General features: G+C 49.3%; 1 protein-coding gene across 1 annotated transcript in view; it reads left to right on the plus strand.

The window, feature by feature from the left end:
* The first annotated feature begins 12,792 nt into the window (after positions 1-12,792).
* MAST1 (microtubule associated serine/threonine kinase 1) overlaps positions 12,793-21,555 on the plus strand; it is a 97,895-nt gene continuing 89,132 nt past the window's right edge. The window contains exon 1 of the mRNA XM_035140889.3: positions 12,793-13,264. Coding sequence (XP_034996780.3) covers positions 13,226-13,264 — 39 coding nt within the window. The 5' untranslated portion in view covers positions 12,793-13,225. The remainder of the gene's footprint in view (positions 13,265-21,555) is intronic.

Raw genomic sequence — 21,555 nt, forward strand, 5'->3', positions numbered from 1 at the left:
ATTCTAGAAGGAAATATTTGGCTCCTGCCTTTGAGGCTGACCTGGTCTTTGACTTGCTTCAGTGCAGATGGAACATCACCGACTAAAGGGCAACGAGACTGCTGTCTTTGGGGGACCAAAGCAGGGGCAGCCGGCTTATGCTGAGATAGACTAGAACCTGTCTGAAAGTGAACATGTAAAAACATCGGCAGCATGCTAATTTAAACCACGTGCCTGAGCATTAGAAAGCCCTATAAGTCCTGGTGTGTACGCTTAGAATCCAAAGCTTTTAATAGGTCCCTCCATCTCTCTCCAGAAAGCAATTCAAATAATGACTTATTGATGTGTGTCGGCATCAGACAGATCTTCTTGGTAAGGAAGACGATTTGCAGTTCTGTGAGGCTGTCCAGACAGGATCTGGTTCATATGAAGCATATGTGAACATTACCACATCAACAAAGGGGCGAAGTGTTCATGATGGAGACAGACACATCCTTTTGTTCATTCATTCACCTATTCTTGTACAAAGCAGCAGGTGGCATACTTATTGCCAACGAAAGGTGCATGCGCAAAAGGGGAGCTGATCTACCCCCCCTCACAGTTTGTCTGCCCAAGCTCATTTTTCCAGTATCAGATATCCAGGTTGGGGAGAATGCTGGTGAAAAACTAGGAGGGGCAGCAGAGGACGAAGGGTTATGCTTAGCACAGCAGCACGTCCTTTTTGGTTTAAAAATTAGACCTTGCCCCACCTTTTCTCTTGTTTCACATATGAATGGGGCAGCCCTTCATTCCAAGGAACCCGAGCCTGGGCAAGCACCTGGAACCTCTGAATTCTCTCACTACTCACTGCCTTTGTGGTTTTATTTACACATATATACAACCTGAGCATAAGATCTGGGGGGTGGAAGGGATCACAGCATTAACACCCCAACAGATCTTGCTTCTCCACGAGTCACAGCTTTCGATCCAGCACAGATCAAACATGTCTCTGGCTTCCAGCTGAACCAAACATAATGTTGTTGGCTAGGAAAGGGAGTACGACACATGACAACGGAACTTATTTTAGAAGACATCTGAAGGCAGATCTGTTTAGGGAAGCTTTTAATGTTTAACAGACCATTGTATTTTAATATTTTGTTGGAAGCTGCCCAGAGTGGCTGGGGAAACCCAGCCCAGATGGGCGGGGTATAAATAATATATTATTATTATTATTATTATTATATTTTATGGGCAGTGGACAACCCAGTCCTCCCTCCTCCCTAGGTTCTCCCCCAATAACAACTTCCTCTGTCAGGGGTAGATTAACCATTAAGCAAAATAAGCACGTCCTTAGGGCACCAAGGGAAGGTTGGCACCACAGAAATTTTCCATTTCCATTTTTAACGTTAATGGTCACAAATTTCTCAGCTGAGCATTCATTCTCTCAGTTGAAGTATATTAAAAATCCCAACACAACAACTATGCAACAAGTGGAAGTATACACAAATAAACATTATTTTCCATCTTACTGTAGGTTTCGTTTCATTTCAAAAAATAGAATGTTATTTTACAGTTTATTATTGTTTATATTTTGAATTAGATACATACGGTGGCACCCAAATATTGTAAGTGCTTAGGGCCTCTGGAGGTCCTAATCCAGCCCTGTCCCCTGTGTTCCACCAGGTTTACTCTAAATTTGTGTGCATATGGCTGCACGGACCCAGGTGGCGCTGTGGTTAAACCACTGAGCCTAGGGCTTGCTGATCAGAAGGTCGGTGGTTCGAATCCCTGTGATGGGGTGAGCTCCCGTTGCTTGGTCCCAGCTCCTGCCCACCTAGCAGTTCGAAAGCACGTCAAAGTGCAAGTAGATTAATACCGGGTAGGTACCGCTACAGCAGAAAGGTAAACGGCGTTTCTGTGTGCTGCTCTGGTTCGTCAGAAGCGGCTTTGTCATGCTGGCCACATGACCTGGAAGCTGTACACCGGCTCCCTCGGCCAATAATGCGAGATGAGCACCGCAATCCCAGAGTCGGTCACGACTGGACCTAATGGTCAGGGGTCCCTTTACCTTTACCTTTAAGGCTGCAGATCAAGGCAGTGGGGTTACTGCCAAATAAATGTGGATACCTGCAGAACTGAGGCACATCTTCACATACTGAACATCTTCATATCTGAACAGCCTTCTCAATAAAATGGAGAGGGAGTCATTTCTTTACTCTTTCTTCTTAAAAAATTAATGTCTGACCTACGTGCTTGCGGGATTTTGAAAGTGGAGCAGCTGCAGCAATGATTTTGCAGCCTCCATCAACCAGGAATGATACATGGCCGTCTGCTCTGAGTGTAGCAGGCTGGCTACATCCTCGTCTGTTTCCCTCCCCTGTTGCTTAATGGCGGGTCATAGGCCAAGCTCACTTTCTTCCATTCTGGAGACTGCGCTGCCTCCTCTTCTGGCTTTAATAATATATCACTTGCATGAATATTTCATCAAAGCTAATTTTGCAAACATGGCTGGGGCTGTTCTGACTCCATTTGCTAGGGACATATGGGTCTTGATTTTTCTGGGGCACAGGAAAACTGCTGGGCATAGAAGCAGCAGTCCGTCCTTCCGCTGCTGCCTCGGAGCGCTCTCATTTTAAAGGTGTTGCTGGAGGCAGGAAGCTGAATGTAAGATACCATTTGTAGCATAGTGGACATGGGGGTGAGCTCTGAGTCAGGCCGTTCGAGGTTCAAATCTCACCTCAATAGGTGGCCTTCTCAGGACACAGCCAACAAACCCTCCATCTGCAAAATAGGGATTATAATACTGCAGGATTTTTGTGAACAGTTACTCTGACATGCTTTGAAGACTCAAAACCTGTAGTATGAGTGGGAGATATTATTTTACTATATAACTTCAGGATGTGCCAGACACTCTGCATGAATTGTGATTTTATTGAATGGTGTAGCATGTTACAGAAATTACATGGGGTGGGGGGTGGGGCGCATCTTTAAAGTTGTTAAATGTTATAAATATTATGCCTGAATGTATCATTTCAACTTGACAGCTCAGGGAAGACACCTAGCTTTATAAATCATAGAAAATCAACCCCTTTGCCAATTTCCTCCATTCCAACGCCAGTTTGCCCTTGGAAAAAGGACCCCTTTCCCTGCCACCTCCCGCCATAATCCTTCAAGTGTGAGGACATGTATACACACACACCCCAGGGGTGACAATTGCTGAGCTGATTGTTGGCCAAGGGAAGCCAAATCTCATCACTGGACTTGCCTCGGGGTCCAGACATGCAAAGGAAGTTCCATTTTACTTTGGGTGGTGGGTACTTAACTATGCTAATCTTATACTTGCGTGTTGCCCTGACATATTTGCCTATGTTAATCTTGTATAAGGGACCCAGGTGGCGCTGTGGGTTAAACCACAGAGTCTAGGGCTTGCTGATCAGAAGGTTGGCGGTTCGAATCCCTGCAATGGGGTGAGCTCCCGTTGCTCGGTCCCAGCTCCTGCCCACCTAGCAGTTCAAAAGCACATCAAAGTGCAAGTAGATAAATAGGGACCGCTCCAGCGGGAAGGTAAACGGCGTTTCCGTGCGCTGCTCTGGTTCGCCAGAAGCGGCTTTGTCATGCTGGCCACATGACCTGGAAGCTATACGCTGGCTCCCTCGGCCAATAATGCCGATAACCCTCCCCTTTCTGACGTTTCAGTGATGTAGCAATGACGTAGCAATGATGCTGTACAAACTTTATTCTGGGATATGGTGGGAAAGTTTTAAGAGTCAGTGTCGCCCCATGTTCTGGGTTCACTCGCTGCTGTTTGAACCTGTTGCACAGCAATAAAGGATCTAAGTCCTTTTAAGGGGGGATTGCCAAAAATCACTCACCCCCCTGACCTACGCTGCCATTCGCGAACATCACAAATGCTGCCTATCCTCTGTCCAATCACCGGCAGAAGCTGCCTATTGCCCACCCAATTGTCGCAGCGACAGCCAATCAACACCAGCCCTTGCTGCAGCCAACAACAACACGCCCGATAGCCACTTAAAATCTCGACTCACAGCAGCAACCAATCCCACACCCCCACAATGCATTATCTGTGTATAAGACGACCCCAGATTTTTAACATACTTTTTAAAGAGAAAAACTTATACACAGAAAAGTACGGTATATCGCAAAGTGGCTATTTGAACACCCCGCCAGGACTCCAGTCCCTGGTTTATCACACTGCCATGTTTGTTTTTTGTTTTTTTAAATAATTATATTAATCACAATTATGGAGAAAGCTAGAGAGTTCCAGAAAAACATCTCCTTCTGCTTCATTGACTACGCAAAAGCATTTGACTGTGTCGACCACACAGCAAACTATGGCAAGTTCTTAAAGAAATGGGGGTGCCTGATTATCTCATCTGTCTCCTGAGAAATCTCTATATGGGACAAGAAGCTACAGTTAGAACTGAACATGGAATGACTGATTGGTTCAAAATTGGGAAAGGAGTACGAGAAGGCTGTATATTCTCTCCCTGCTTATTTAACTTATATGCAGAATTCATCATACGAAAGGCTGGACTGGATGAATCCCAAGCTGGAATTAAGATTGCCAGAAGAAATATCAACAACCTCAGATATGCTGATGACACAACCTTGATGGCAGAAAGTGAGGAAGAATTAAAGAACCTTTTAATGAGGGTGAAAGAGGAGAGCGCAAAATATGGTCTGAAGCTCAACATAAAAAAAAAAACTAATATCATGGCCACTGGTCCCATCACCTCCTGGCAAATAGAAGGGGAAGAAATGGAGGCAGTGAGAGATTTTACTTTCTTGGGTTCCATGATCACTGCAGATGGTGACAGCAGTCACGAAATTAAAAGACACCTGCTTCTTGGGAGAAAAGCAATGACAAACCTAGACAGCATCTTAAAAAGCAGAGACATCACCTTGCCGACAAAGGTCCGTATAGTTAAAGCTATGGTTTTCCCAGTAGTGGTGTATGGAAGTGAGAGCTGGACCATAAAGAAGGCTGATCGCCAAAGAATTGATCCTTTTGAATTATGGTGCTGGAGGGGATTCTTGAGAGTCCCATGGACTGCAAGAAGATCAAACCTATCCATTCTGAAGGAAATCAGCCCTGAGTGCTTACTGGAAGGACAGATCCTGAAGCTCAGGCTCCAATACTTTGGCCACCTCATGAGAAGAGAAGAATCTTTGGAAAAGACCCTGATGTTGGGAAAGATTGAGGGCACTAGGAGAAGGGGACGACAGAGGACGAGATGGTTGGACAGTGTTCTCGAAGCCACCAACATGAGTTTGACCAAACTGCGGGAGGCAGCAGAAGACAGGAGTGCCTGGCGTGCTCAGGTCCATGGGGTCACGAAGAGTCGGACACGACTAAACAACTAAACAACAACAACAACATTAATCATGTGTAATAAACATAATTTTAAATACAATGGACACCAACAATATCAGCTAGTCTGTCATTTCTTGGAGAAAGGCATACACAGAGAGCCAGTGTGGTGTAGTGGTTAAGAGCGGTACACTCGTAATCTGGGGAACCGGGTTCGCGTCTCCGCTCCTCCACATGCAGCTGCTCGGTGACCTTGGGCTAGTCACACTTCTCTGAAGTCTCTCAGCCCCACCCACCTCACAGGGTGTCTGTTGTGGGGGAGGAGGGGAAAGGAGATTCTTAGCCGCTTTGAGACTCCTTCGGGTAGTGATAAAGCGGGATATCAAATCCAAACTCTTCTTCTTCTTCTTCTTCTTCTTCTTCTTCTTCTTCTTCTTCTTCTTCTTCTTCTTCTTCTTCTTCTTCTTCTTCTTCACAATACAAGTTTTTGAAGTCACCAAAGATTGAAAAATTGGATCCTGCACACTAGTTTTTTTGTTTGTTTGTTCATTCACAAAATTTATGCACCACTTGATTGTAAAAAACAACAACCCTCAAAGGAGTTTTCAAAAAATAAAACAGTCAAACCAAGAAAGATTTACAACTCTAAAGCATACAAAAATTAAAAATACTGAAACAGATCCTCAACATTGCAAACATCTGGGTAGGCTTGTCTAAACAATAATGTTTCTAGCAGGTGTTAGAAGGTAGAGAAGGTTCAGAGTACAGTAAAGATATTTGATCTCAATAGGCAAGAGAGTAGGTGCAGCCACATTACTGTAAATGATTGAGCTCTTACAAATGTGGAATGGGTATTATGTCGCACTTGTAGTAGCACCAATTCCACCAAGTGGGCACATGGTGCTGTGAATTGGCAGGAAGAATCCCTGACCGGAGAGACCTGTCCAAAGGAGCTTCTGCCCTTTAACCCCACAGGGCTTTGCCTGAAGTGCCACTTTGGACAGGGGTGGTTTACAAGATGGGACGCCTGACAAATTCTCCTCTGGCTTGCCCTATGTGTTCAAAAGCATGCCAGTGCAAGTAGATAAATAGGTACCACTTCAACAGGAAGGTAAACAACGTTTCTGTGCACTCTGGTTTCCGTCACGGTGTCCCGTTGCACTAGAAGCAGTTTAGCCATGCTGGCCACATGACCCAGAAAAGCTGTCTGCGGACAAACGCTGGCGCCCTCGGCTTGAAGGCGAGATGAGTGCCACACCCCATAGTCACCTCTGTCTGGACTTAACCATCCAGGGGTTCTTTATCTTACCTTACCTAACAGCTCCATCACTCTCAGGTTAGGCATAAGACCTCACTTCTCCACAGTGCACACCACACAATGATACTTGTGAAATGTATGGGTTTATTACCCATTTCATTTGATCTTATAGCACACCTTACCTTAAAGGATTCAGGGCAGATAGCAAGCATGATGCACAGGGTTTAGGACCCAAGACAAATGGTGCACAAGAGAACAGGAAGGCAATTCATGCCACACACACACACACACACAGAGAGAGAGAGAGAGAGAGAGAGAGAGAGAGAGAGAGAGAGAGAGAGACTCCACACATTTTTAATTCCTATTTCCACCTGTTTTCTGGCCAGGATCCAAATAACTGCTTGACTAGTTCTACAGACTCACTATCATAACGGCTGTCAACTTTTAAGCCCTGTTTTTAGGCCCTGGCATGGCAGCAGTTTGTTCTGCAGCAATTAGCAAGAGAGAATGCTTAGCTCCGTGCCATGTAAAAGCTTCCCCAGCTATCGATTTCTGCATTTCAAACTTTTGTTGCAAGGGACATCAACAGGCCAGGCTGCTCCCACCCACCCCCTCCCTCTAGGCGGTTGGCAACCCTAGCGAGAGACCCCACTGAAGATGCCTGAGGCCCTAGGAGCTTCTGAAGTCATCCTTTGGACCACAGCCATGGTCTTCATCACAATCCCGCCCTGCCCTACTTCACTTCTTATTGATTAGCCCTTAAAGCCAATCCTTCTATCCTCTGAGGTTTCGTCTTTACAATCAAGTGCTATATAAATTTTGCAAAATAAATAAATACATTGTCTCCAACCCCATCCGTTGCCAAACCATGAAAACATCAAGCAGAGATTGCAGCCTTGGAGGGATTTGATAATGTGGGATGAATGAAGAGTTATAAATTTGTGGGTGCCAGAGTTTGTGGGTGCAAGTGACCCATAATTTATAGATTTGGTGAGTGTTAGAATTTAATCAAGGTTTGGGAAGTTAAGCTGCAAACCCCGACCTCCCAGATCCAACAGGGATTCAAGTTGGAAATAACACAGGCCAGCTTCCTCATGAGGTAACCGCCTGATAATGGCTGAGCCATCAGGACATTCAGTGCTGGGCAACAAGGGGGGGTGGAGCCCCTCCTCCAGCTGTGTGTTAGTGGGCAGAGACAAAAAGGGTTTCGGATTTCAGCTTGGATGATGTGGGTTGGAGGGGAATCGTTTCACTGGGCTAGCAACAACAAGGGACAAGAAGGGGGTCGAAGAGCACCATGTTGATCGACTGAGACAGGCTGTAACAAAGTGACAGAGAGCATGGCTGATTTTTCTGCTCTGAGCCTCAAGCCTGTTGCACCCATGCGAGAAGCAAGGGACCCTCTTGGAGTGTAGTGTGTTGAGCCCCTGGATTCAGGTTTTATATGTGTGTGTGTGTGTGTGTAAATAAATTTTAAAAAACCACTACAGTCTCTGCCACACCTCGCTGTCCCTGGGTAAAGTGCTCCTGGAATGCCTGGAATCTCGCACCACTTGTGGAAATTGGGGTGGCATGTAACAATACTTTTTCTCTCAGCCACCGTCACCAAATACTCACACCCCTTTAGGGTCTGCTTAACAGATAAGGATAGAGTGTTGACAGTTTTGGCGCTTCTCCCACCCGCTCCCAGCCCCCACTCCCCCTGGGACTAGGAACCAGAGGCTGATCAATAATACAGCAAAGCTCTTAGCATATGTCAAAGATACTGTGATGGGGGGGGGGGGGACAGGACATGGATGAACCTTGTGAAAAAAGAGCCAAAAAAACATTTCCTTAAATGTCATTCTCCCCAGACACATTAGCTCATCAGACTAAATCATCCCATTTCTCCTACCCTCTCCTTGTCCGCTATGACCCATAACATATTAACATGTTTCTTTGGGATGAGAGAGGGAGAAGCTAGAAAGAAAGAGAAGCAAGGCGTTGGGAGATCTAGATGTGAAAGTGTCAATGATTGATCTTGTCCTTAATCCCAGTGCCATTAGTGCCCAGAGAAACTCTTGCTTTACAAAGGACTAGTTCTTACTGAGAATGTGTCTGAGCGAAAGTGGTGTTATAAGAATTTTAAGGTCATATATATAATAATTGTCATAAAACATGTACATGAATGTACAGAAACATGTCTGAAGCAGCACAGGAAGACAGGCCTGACTGACACCATTTTGACTCTCTCTCTGACCAGGTGTTCCTCTGCAAGGAAGAAGGGGGGTGGGGGGAACCTTCTCATTGTCTCAGGAATTAAAGTGATAATCCCTGGCATCCTGATACCTGGGTGCCAGACAAAAGGGTGTGATTAACTTGGCTGGGAAACACTGAAATGTAAATATATCTCTCTTTTGTTGATTAGGTTTTGGGGGCAGGGGGCAGGGTCCAGGATGCTCAGATTACTGCCACCAGACCTCCCCTTTCATGATGTACCTATGATGAATCTAGGGAGAGGGGTCTTGGGCTACACCCCTTCTGTGACATATGGATGATGCTTCTGGGGGGTGGGCTGAAACCAATTTCAAATTTCTTTTTAAGGGCAGGACACCTTTGTTTGGGGTTCCTTCCTTGTTCTCCTGCGTGAGAGGAAGGACCCTGTTGCAACAGCGAAAATAAAGGCTTTGCTTCTCAAACTTCTCTGGTTGGCCTCTGTTATATTCTCCAACCGATGGAGAACCCAATAAGGGAATAAGGGCAGATTTTTGTCTATATCAGAGGGGACTTGCTTGCATAATGGAACACTCCTCATTCCCTGCACATAGAAAACTGGCATGTCAGGGATAGAATCCATCTCATTGACATGCAAGTTTTCTATGTAGAGGAAGGGAAAAAGTTGTATGGAGGAGCATAACTCACCACCACCTATAGACTGACTGACACAGCCCACAGTGAACCTTCCTGGAAGTAAGTCCTATTGAACGGAATGGGGATTAAGTCATACCTCGGTTTAAGTACGCTTCTGTTTGAGTACTTTCAGTTTAAGTACTCTGCGGACCCGTCTGGAATGGATTAATCCACTTTCCATTACTTTCAGTGGGAATGTTCGCTTCAGGTTAAGTACGCTTCAGGTTAAGTATGGACTTCCAGAACCAATTACACTCATACTTCGGGTTAAGTACGCTTCAGGTTGAGTACTCCGTGGACCCGTCTGGAATGGATTAATCCACTTTCCATTACTTTAAATGGGAAAGTTTGCTTCAGGTTAAGTACGCTTCAGGTTAAGTACAGACTTCCGGAACCAATTGTGTACTTAAACCGAGGTACCACTGTACTTCTGAGTAGTGTATGGTGTGAGCTCTGTGGCTGCTAATAACACCTGTACCAATTCACATACCTGCCAAGTCCCAGCCTGAGAAATAAGGGACTAGACCGGAAGTAGCAGCCCGGAAGTAGCGCTGCCGCCATTTTGGAACTGGGCGGAGCATGCTCAGAAGCGACTTTTGATGCTGCTCTGCCCTGTTCCAAAATGGCTGCCACACCAGAAGTCGTGCTGCAGCCATTTTGGAACTCAGCAAAGCAGCATCAAAAGTCGCTTCTGCGCATGCTCTGCCCAGTTCCAAAATGGCCACCGCGCCAGAATAAACTGGGGAAAAACAAAAAAAATCCGTTTTTTCGGCTGGGGACAGCTGGAAAAACGGGGGTTTCCTGGGGAATATGGGAGACTTGGCAGCTATGCCAACTCAATGACATAAGCAACAAAGTAGTTGTTTCAGGAGCCAAGGAATCTGCAGGATTGCTGATCTCCAAGGAAACAGGGACTTTGTCAAGGAGATATAGATATGGGGTGCACCAAAGTTTAGTTTGAGGTTCAGGAACACATAGATCTTCAGGGCCGGCTCTTCATAGACCCCCGGTGGCGCAGTGCACCATGGCGCGGGGCTGGTAAGCTGGGCGCCGGCCTGATACCTGGTGGGTCAGGGGTGAAATCTGATTTCAGAGGAAATTGGCAAAAATTCTCAACCGAACTTCTCACCACCCAGTCACGGCTTTAAACTCCTTCCAGTGCTCAGTCTTTACCTTGAAAACCAATTGCGCCCTGCGAGGGCGGGGCGGGCGGCGGAGCGATCTCCGCCCCTCAGCACCAGGGCGCGCGATCTGCTCAAGACGGCCCTGTAGATCTTAGTTCATTTTTAAAGTTCTTTGATGGTGTTGTATTTGAACTTTCGTGCAAATAAGGAACTAGGAGCCAACTTCAGTGTCCCCTGGATGTTTAGGGCTAACTTCTGAAGCAAGGCCTTGTCTGTCCTGAGACCATAGGAAACCAATGCCAGGTGGGAAGAGAGTATGCTAGGCTGCATCATGGACCCATGTGGCATAAGGCAGCTTCGTATGCTCCTATGGCAGCAGTGGCCCACAAGACACCATCTGGGAAGTTTTGCAAAGGATTAGCTCCTCCACAGCTCCCACCAATTTTAATGCAACTTGTATAAAGAGAATTTACCAATGCATTGTGTCCCACGTGGGAGAGTGTGTGCCACTTAAGATTTTCTGCTTGTGCCAGCCCTGTGTACATTTAAAATATATTCTCATACAGTACCAATATATTTCTCTGTAACCTACTAAAGCACATTTGTCAGACCACGACACTTTATCAACTGCCATTGGCCGATGATGAGCTGGATTTGATTTAGCTGGCAACTGGAATGTGTGGCATATGGGTGCTAGAATCTGATATTACTTCCCCACCCTTTTAAAGGCAGATCTTCAGTTCAAGGAGATTCTGACTAAACATCTGGGAGAACTTTTTACAGTAAGAGCTGTTTGACAGTGGAACAGACTCCCTTGGGAGGTGGCGGACTCTCCTTCCTTGGAGGTTTTAAAGCAGATGTTGGATGGTCAACTGTCATGGATGCTGGACTAGAAAACCCTTGGGGTCCCTTCCAACATTACAATTCTATGATTCTATATAATATTCAGTCAGGGTAGACCGGGGGGGGGGGGGAATGGAATAAAATATTGGGGGGGGGAGGTAAGGGAGCGGGTGCAGCGGTGGAGCTTCATGCTCCGCCACTGGGGGCGGAGAGCAGTTGCGCTGCCCCCAGTGACGTGGCGCGCATTTTGGGGGGAGGGCGCGCCGTGTGCAGGGGCGGGGCACGCATTTGGGGGCGGGGCGGGGGCGCGCAGGGGCGGGGCACGCACTTTGGGGGCAGGGCAGGCAGCGCCAATGGCGCCCCTGGGATTGCGTTGCTCGGGGCGCACCGCCCCCACCGCCCTTATCTTCCTACGCTCCTGAGGAGGTGCTGCTGTGGTCTAAACCACTGAGACTCTTGGGCTTGCTGATCGGAAGGTTGGCGTTTTGAAACCCAGCACGCAGTTTCTCACCGCGGCAGGTGGTCACAGCGCGCAGTGCTGCTGCAGCGGGCGCATCCACGCAGCGTCCCCTGGCGGCCCTGCGCCACCCGGGCTTGCCTTAGAATAGAAGCTCTATTCCAGCTTCTGCCAGCCTAGCAGTTCAAAAGCACACCAGTGCAAGTAGATAAATAGGTACCACTGCGGTGGGAAGGTAAAAGGTGTTTCCGTGCGCTCTGGTTTCCCTCAGGGTGTTCTGCTGCACCAGAAGTGATTTAGTCATGCTGGCCACATGACCCGGAAAGCTGTCTGCAGACAAACGCCGGCTCCTTCCGCCTGAAAGCGAGATGAGCACTGTACCCCATTAACTGGGCTTAACCATTCAGGGGTCCTCCTTTTTTTATTCTTTTTGACCCACATAATTGATCGCATGATGCAGCACGCACACACCATTTGAATGGGAATGAACATCAAAACTGCAGGAATCCGGCCCCCTCAAACATGTTATTGTGGGGGTCGAAGCCCCCGCGGCCCCTTGGAGTAGGCTCTTATGAAGCCGACCAAGACATTTTGGCGCCTGAGGCAAGACGTGCCACTGACGCGTGGAATGTAGATAGCGCGTGGAGTGGCTCCTTTTTAAGGGCTGCCTCCACTCCGCGCGCCGCAGCAGGAGAGATGGCAAGCGTCTAGCTCTCAGTGAGGGTCTTTTGCCCGAGGGCGGGGGAGTGCGTCAAAGCCCGGCGCTCTGCAGCTGCGCCCCCCACCCTCAGCATTGGAGCAGGCGCGGCGCAGCGTCGTGTGATCGCCAAGCCGGCCGAGGGGAAAGGGTTAAGGAGGCTGGACTTGGCCGGCGAGGGGGCGCCGCATCCTCTCGCTGCCCCCGCCAGGTCGGGCTTGGTGGCAGCCGGAGCGCGCGTCGGCCCCGCCCGCGGCGCACAGAAGCGGGAGTCGGGGAGGGGCGGCCGCCGCCCTCGCCGCCTCCTATTGCCGCTGCTCCCGCTCCGGCAGCCTCGGGCGCGCATGCTGCCGGCGAGCCCGAGGGGCGCGGCGTTACCCCGGCGCAGAGAGAGGACCCGCCCGGCGCCCCCCGGGCCGAGCGTCCGAGGCGAGGCGCCCGCCAGGCCCGCCGAGAGGCCGGGGTTGTGCCGCAGTCGGGGGGCGGGCGAGGCGCCCCATCCGCGCAGAGCCCACCTGGGCAGCCCCGCCCTGAACGCCAGCCTCTGCGGCCGGCCCAGCGCAGCGCAGCCGCGGCCTGGAAGGCGGCGCGGGAGGCGCGCTCGGCTCGACTCGGCTGGCACTAGGCGCGCGGCGCCCATGGGGCGAGCTCTTCGGGCCGGCCAGCGATGGACGACTCCGGGATCATTCGCCGGAGGCGGCTCCAGGTAAAGGGCGCTCGGCGGGTCCCTTCTCCCTCCTCCCAAAAGCGAACCCCGCGCCGCCCTGGCCAAGCCTGCAGCTGTGCCGGGGATGCGGCGCGCAATCCGCGCGCCCTCTCCGCAGACGCAGGGAGGCCGGCCGCCCGGCCGCCGCTCTCTCCTCCGCCATCCCGGGGCAGCCTCCGAGCAGAAGCCCAGCCCGGGCTCTTTTCTTCCTGCAGGGCGCAGGTGTGCTCGGTGCCAACCGAGCGGCTCTTTCCTTTGATTCCAGGGGGGCGCCGCCGGAGGTGGCCGCGCTCCCTGCACGCCAGACCCGAGCAAATCTTCTGGTGTCGCAGGGGGAGGAGTGGGAAGGGGGACGGAATGGCCGAAGACCAGCGGGGAAGCCGAGGGCCGCCTGCCCCGGTTGGGCTGTGGGGTCACGCGAGTCCCTGAGCAGCGCCAGGGAAAGATCAGCGGCACTTGCGGATCATTTGGCTTTGCTGAAAATGAGATCTGGGAGAAGGTTCCTTTTTCCGCCTCCTTCCCTCCTGCTCCATCCGTTGGGGCAAAGCCAGACTGAAGAGACCGAGGCTCTTTCCCTCCGTCTGGATACTGGCTTTCCGAAATACCTCAGTCCTAAGAATATAAGAATTTCCCAGTGGGGTCAGGCTAGAGTCCGTTTATGTAGTGTTTGGTTTGGCAGCATGCAAAAATGACAAGCAGCAGTCCCTGCCCCGAGGAAGTTCCACTCTAAATACAGGGCACTGGCAAGGGAGAAATGGGGGAAGCAAGGATAAAAAGGGGTAGAATTATTACATTTACTGTATTTACTTAAATAACTTGTTTAGATTTCTGTGCTACGCTTTAAGTACATTATCAGGGCAGCTTTGCAAGCATTATTATTTTATAAACCTTAATATGTAGAGTAAACTACAGCTTGAGCATGACGTACCCAAATGGAATAGAGCAATTGACAAAAGCTAAAAAGGATGAGGGGGCGGTGGGGGGGATTTTAAAAGTACCTGTATCGAGAACGACTTGGAGTGGGTGCTGGGTGAGCCTTTGATTGTGAAAACATTCCAAAGCCAAGGTGTTTTATATTGCTACATTTCATTCCCACTTTCTCACTTTGGTTGTTAGGAAATGTTGAACAGCAAAAGACTGCAACGGAAACATCCAGTTGCTAAAGCTTTTTAGGGAAAACCCCTGGAGGCCAACCCATCACACTTTTGACATTACTGATTTTGCTTGGCTACTCCAGAAGGTCCACAAAGGCTCTGTGAAGCATTGTGTGCTGATAACACACATTGTGTGCACAGAAGAATTAGGACTGTGACATGAATGAGATTCAACGACTGGAGTAGTATGGATATGATGGACACAGAATGGGGCACCCCCCACCCAGAGTCCCATGGACTCTGTTTTAAAATGTTTTTAAAATACTTAGCTTTAACAGTTGTTTAGCCTTGTCCCTCTTATTTCACAGAGCTTGAAAAGAGTTTATGGTATACAACATAAACAAATTGTTTGGAATTATGGAGGCTAGCAGGGCAGTCTCGAGCAGGTCGGCCGCCTTGGCGCTGAGGGGCGGAGATAGCTCCGGCGCCCCCGCCCTCGCAGGGCGCAGCATGGTTTCTGCGTCGCTTCCTAGAGCCGGCCCTGTATGCTAGGTTCCCAGAGAGTAGCAGTCCATTCATCTGCATACTATCCTGGGCAGGAAGGAAGGATACATGCCGGTATTCACAAGAGAGAAAAAGGCACGGGGATGCTCAGCTCATGTGCAAGGGAAAAGTGAAACAGCAGAAGTCCCGTGGCTGGACCACGTGCTTAGTGAAAGCGAGGCATTCTAAAAATGGAAACAAAACTTTTTCAGAGCCCATCATTTCATGTAAGCAGTCTGTTCCCAAGAAACCAAATGAACCATTTCCCGAGCTGCATTTGCAGTGGGTCCCTGGAAGGATGCAGAAAGTGTAGTGCAGACTTTTCCAACTTTGTGCTCTCCAGGTGTTTTGGACCACAGCATCAGCCATCATTGGTGTAATCCAATTTACAGGATTCTTTTGATGATAAAATGGATCTTTGGCTCCTTGGAGGAAAGCTAGGATATAAATGTGATGAATGGGAAAATCTGTTTCTCTTTATTTCACAGTTTAAGAATTGGTAGACATTGGAAGCTAAGAGCCATATGAAATAGCAAAACGTTGACTGGATATGGACAGCTAGTTCCATAGTTCTATTTGCGATTGTATTTTGTTTTGAAATGTTTTTATTCTGTATTTTATTTTACGGTGATCCATACTGGGGGTTTCCGGTGAAGGGTGGATAATCTAATAATTATGATGATGATGATGACAATTACTACTTTCAATTAATAATGCAGCGATCCATAACCTCCCCTCCCTCATTCTCCAGTCTCCTTGATGGAGAAGAGAAAGTCACCATCACTCATATAATCTTGGAGTAGGGTTTAATTAATTTATGTAGGCCCATCTGCGGTGTCTTTATGCAATGCCCAGGCTATCCTGAAGCATATGAAGTGAGAAGTGATGAAAGTGCTTCTGACCATGTGAAGAGAGAGAATTTCATTCGACATAAAGCTACAGATTCCCAGGACTAAGCCATAGGGTTCCCAGGTCTGAAAGTGTTGTTTCCAGATAGTCTCAGTCCTGGAATCTGCACTGTTAGAGACTAAGTGCCATCTTTCAGTGACGTCCACTAGACATATTTTGCTATATCTCTTCCGACATCATGCCTAACCATGGTCTGCACTAATCAGAGTTCAAAATCCAGACTATGGTTTGTGCTTCTGCACATGTAAGCCAACCATCGTTTAGAGTATTTATTTGTCCAGGCGATAGGTTTAAGCACTTCCTCATCCTTCTTTTACCAGTGGTACTTATAATACTTTGGGCTTGAATGTATACTACACAGCAGGAAAAATACAATGATCCATCAAACAGGTTACAACATTAAACAGTTAAAATCTTCAAAAAGAAAACACAGCAGTTATTCAGGGCAAATCAGCACAAAACCACCTCTGGAACTAGACCATGGGCGTAGGCAGGGGGGGCAGGAGGGGGCAATTGCCCCCCCCTAGAAGCAGGGCTACTGGCCAGCCTGCCCCACTGCCCGCCCGGTGCCGTCTCCCTTCTCCCTGGCTGGCTGTGGGGCGGGCGGCGGGAAAGCACCAGAGCCGCGCAAAGCGTTTGGCTGGCTTTCCCTCCCTCCGCCCCACAGCCAGCAAGGGAGAAGGGAGACGTCCCTTCTAGCCGGCTGGCTGTGGGGCGGGCGGAGGGAAAGCCAGGCAACCGCTTTGCGCGGCTCTGGGGCTTTCCCTCCACCTGCCCCAGCAATTGCAGAGGGGGAGGAGGGGATCGGAGCAGCCCGATTTCGGGCTGATCCTGGCTCCCCCTTGTCCCTTCCGATCGTGGAGGGGGAGGAGGGAGTCGGAGCAGCCCGATTTCGGGCTGATCCTGGCTCCCCCTCGTCCCTTCCTATCGCGGAGGGGGAGGAGGAAGTCGGAGCAGCCCGATTTCGGGCTGATCCTGGCTCCCCCTCGTCCCTTCCGATCGTGGAGGGGGAGGAGGGAGTCGGAGCAGCCCGATTTCGGGCTGATCCTGGCTCCCCCTCGTCCCTTCCTATCGCGGAGGGGGAGGAGGGAGTCGGAGCAGCCCGATTTCGGGCTGCTCCGATGTGGCCCCGCCCCCGCCCCTTGGCCCCGCCCCTTGGCCCCGCCCCTTGCCCCCCCTGATTTTCATCCTGGCTACGCCCCTGAACTAGACACCAGCAAAGTTCTTAGGGTCACAAATGCATCTTCAGAAGGCGCCCAAACACCATCAGTGTTGGTGTCCAGCTGGACATGCCACCAAGAGAAGGCCCTGTTCCTGATCACCCCCAAATGCACTTCTTCACAATGTTCTGCAACCAAGAGGCTTCAGCTGATCAGACAGGGCAGTATGGGAGGAGGCAATCTTATCGATCTGGTTCCAAGCTGTTTGGGGCTTGGTTAGCCAGAACCAGGAAGTTAAACCTAGCCTGATAGCTAATGATCAGCCAATTCAGCTCCTTTAGGAGGGAGGTAATAATATCTGGGACCCAGGTGGCACTGTGGGTTAAACCACAGAGTCTAGGGCTTGCTGATCAAAAGGTCGGCGGTTCGAATCCCTGTGACGGGGTGAGCTCCCGTTGCTTGGTCCCAGCTCCTGCCAACCTAGCAGTTCAAAAGCACGTCAAAATGCAAGTAGATAAATAGGGACCTCTCCGGCGGGAAGGTAAACGGTGTTTCCGTGCGCTGCTCTGGTTCGCCAGAAGCAGCTTTGTCATGCTGGCCACATGACCCGGAAGCTGTCTGCGGACAAACGCCAGCTCGCTCGGCCTATAGAGCGAGATGAGCGCCGCAACCCCAGAGTCGGACACGACTGGACCTGATGGTCAGGGGTACCTTTACCTTTACCTAATAATATCTCTACAATAATGTAATCCATTGGGTAGCCGAGGCACCACATTTGTCAGGTTCCAGATCAGCCCCAAAGGCAGCCCCACAACAGAGCACATTTCAGCAATCCAGTTTTGAGGTTGCCAGTGCATGAGTCACAGACATAAGGCTATTCCTGTCCAGAAATGATGGGAGCTGGTAAAAGAAATGATGGGACCTGTACCATTTGATCAAGTGTGGAAGAAGTGTATTGACTGACGTGGGGGGTTTTTTGCCTACTGTTTTCACGATGCTACAAAGAAAATATCACCCCTACGCCTTAATTATACTGTGGCTTCGATATTATTTGTGGAGCTGCAGATATAAATAGTATGCCTTACATGCTTATAAATGTAACTTGAATTTAGCCACAGTCTTCATGACTTGCAACCATTTTCATGTAGCAATTATAAAACTAGTAATTCTTTATCATAATATTTTAACGTGATATGTCGCTGCTGGAGCGTTTTAGACACTTTGCACACAGTAACTCTTACAATAATGAGGTTGAGGTAGGCCCAATATTACTAGCTTTAAGCAGCCCTCTTCTAAACCAACCAACCAAACAAACAAACAATATTAGTGTGACTTGCTGAAGGCCATCTAGTGTGTTGATAGCACAGGTGAAATTTGAACTGAGGACTTCTTATTGATATCTAAGTTTGCTGCATTAAATCTCTTGGAGCGACAGGCCAGGCCAGATAGGGTGCCCACGATCCAAACACAATACTCAAGTTGTGGGGGGTGAGCACATGCAAAGCTGATGCATGCAAAACATTTTTTTATCTTGCTGATCTTCCAAGGCACCCAGGTGGTAGTCATTGGAAATTTGAAATACTTTATTGTCACTTGTACAATTTGTATACAGTGAGATTACACAAACACCCCCATCAGCTGTCTTAGTCTTAATTCCCCTCGTTTACTGACACCCACCCACCATAGCTGCCAAGTCTCCCGTTTCCCCTGGGAAATCCCCGTTTTCCCAGCCGTTCCTAGCTGAAAAAACGGATTTTTTGTTTTTTCCCGGTTTATTCTGGCGCGGCGGCCATTTTGGAACTGGGCGAAGCATGCTCAGAAGCGACTTTTGATGCTGCTTTGCCCAGTTCCAAAATGGCTGCAGTGCGACTTCTGGCACGGCGGCCATTTTGGAACTGGGCAAAGCAGCATCAAAAGTCACTTCTGAGCATGCTCCACCCAGTTCCAAAATGGCGGCAGCGCTACTTCCGGTCTGCTATTTCCACCCGGTCCCTTATTTCTCTGACAGCAACTTGGCAGGTATGCCGCCCACCAAACCCGAAAGTCATGGTTCTTCCTACTTTTTCCTCACAATAACCCTCCGAGTTAGGAGAGGGAGAGGGAGTGACCTTCCCAAGACTACCCAGGAAGGTCCATGGCTGAGTGGGGATGTGAACCCAGCTCTCCCCCAGTCCTAGTTTGCGAGTAACAGCTACAGCACCCTAGCATTGCATTGACTGGCTCACCTTCAAGGATGTCTATTTGACACAGGTTTTATAGGACCCAGGTGGCGCTGTGGTTAAACCACTGAGCCTAGGGCTTGCTGATCAGAAGGTCGGCGGTTCGAATCCCTGTGACGGGGTGAGCTCCCGTTGCTTGGTCCCAGCTCCTGCCAACCTAGCAGTTCGAAAGCACGTAAAAGTGCAAGTAGATAAATAGGAACTGCTACAGCGGGAAGGTAAACAGCGTTTCCATGTGCTGCTCTGGTTCTAGAAGTGGCTTTGTCATGCTGGCCACATGACCTGGAAGCTATACGCCGGCTCCCTCGACCAATAATGCGAGATGAGCGCGCAACCCCAGAGTCGGTCACGACTGGACCTAATGGTCAGGGGTCCCTTTACCTTTACCTTTAAGTATTGTTTTGCTTTCAGACCATTCACATTCCCCAATTTGTGTGACACACACACACAAGGTGGACGGGGCAGGTTTTAGTAATATTTTGGAATATGGCACCCTGTGTTATGCCAAAATTTGGCACCCGCCCAAATGGATCTTCTCAATATTGGATCTTCTCATTTTTGGATCCTCTCACATCAGCACCTTGTGCGGTGGAACTGCCTGCACCACCCTAAATCTGGAGTTGTGGTGGGAGGAAGTTTGGGAACGTGGCTGGCTGGGGGTTGCAGCAGAGTGGGAGAACTCCCTCTGACTGACTCCTTTGGGACTGTTGCCAACAGCTGACACACTTCCAGGAAGACACTCTACCAGAATGTAGAAGGAGAATGCAGCACCCGAAACCGAGTCGTAGGAGAGTCAGACTAGTGACAAGATGCCAATGCTTCTTCATGCCTGGTTGGCCACTCGGCAGCCTGTGGCACCCCCCTTTGCAAAGGAGGAGGAGGCTGCAAGAGCCTCTTGCTTCTTCTTCTTGGTGGGTGGCAGCAGTGCTCTCCCACTCAGTTCCTCTCGGCCAGCCCAGGGGTGAGGTGTGCAGGCATCCCTTTGCTGGCCATGAGGGGGAGGAGGTGCCACCACTGCCCAAGCCCTGAAGGCCCAGCCCAGGTGTGGCTTGGCGAATGAGGGGGCATGTTGTGGGAGCGCCTGGTTGCACCCCCTCACGCCCTTTCCATGGGCCCCCTGGGCCTCTCCATGTTACGCCCTTGGGTGCAATAGTCAAGAAGGCAGTTTCTGCACATGCTATGGAGGGAATTGAGGGGCATATGGGGCTTGTCAGCCCACGCAGGTAGCTCATCCAGGAGAAGGAAAACTCTGATTCTAAACTTTGCTGCCTTCGGAAGAATAAAAGGCTCAGGAGTAAACCCTACACAATTCAAAGTGGATTCCCTAAGATGGTTGGGTGGCCTCTTGTATGCCTCCTTCTGGCAACAGCTGCAGCCAAGCTGGTGCTAAACATATTGCCGTGCTTTCCTTTGGACCACATCGGTGAGGCTGAGAGGGGCATCTTGTCTTCTTGGCAGCCCAGGACTGCCATACATACTGCCTAGACTTGTGCCCCAGGGAGGTGACTTTGGCCTGCTAAACACAGTGGTTTGGCTTCACCCCTGGAGGCGCACTCCATTGTCTCGAGACAGAATGGTGCCAACAATGCTTTATACCAGGGGTCCCCAATCTAAGGCCCGGGGGCTGGATGTGGCCCAATCGCCTTCTAAATCCGGCCTGCGGATGGTCCGGGAATCAGCATGTTTTTACATGATTAGAATGTGTCCTTTTATTTAAAATGCATCTCTGGGTTATTTGTGGGGCCTGCCAGATGTTTTTACATGAGTAGAATGTGTCCTTTTATTTAAAATGCATCTCTGGGTTATTTGTGGGGCCTGCCTGGTGTTTTTACATGAGTAGAATGTGTGCTTTTATTTAAAATGCATCTCTGGGTTATTTGTGGGGCCTGCCTGGTGTTTTTACATGATTAGAATGTGTGCTTTTATTTAAAATGCATCTCTGGGTTATTTGTGGGGCCTGCCTGGTGTTTTTACATGAGTAGAATGTGTGCTTTTATTTAAAATGCATCTCTGGGTTATTTGTGGGGCATAGGAATTTGTTCATTTTTTCCCCCTTCAAAATATAGTCCGGCCCCACACAAGGTCTGAGGGACAGTGGACCGGTCCCCAGCTGAAGAAGTTTGCTGACCCCTGCTTTATTCCACAAGGGTTTCAAGGCAACTTCTATTAATACAGCAAAAATATACAGAACACACACAGTCAAAATTCAAATAGAGTAAAGGCAGTCATACTAAACAGCCAAAAGCTACGGTAAAACAGTTGCACAACACAACACTATGACTCATCATTAAAACAACAACACCCAAGAAAGCCCAGCCCGCCAGAAGAGGAAAATCTCCACAGCCAAATGCATTGGAGTAAATATA

Source organism: Zootoca vivipara, chromosome 15 (genome assembly GCF_965207765.1).
Source record: "Zootoca vivipara chromosome 15, rZooViv2.hap1.1, whole genome shotgun sequence".
In the NCBI taxonomy this organism is placed as follows: Eukaryota; Metazoa; Chordata; class Lepidosauria; order Squamata; family Lacertidae; genus Zootoca; species Zootoca vivipara.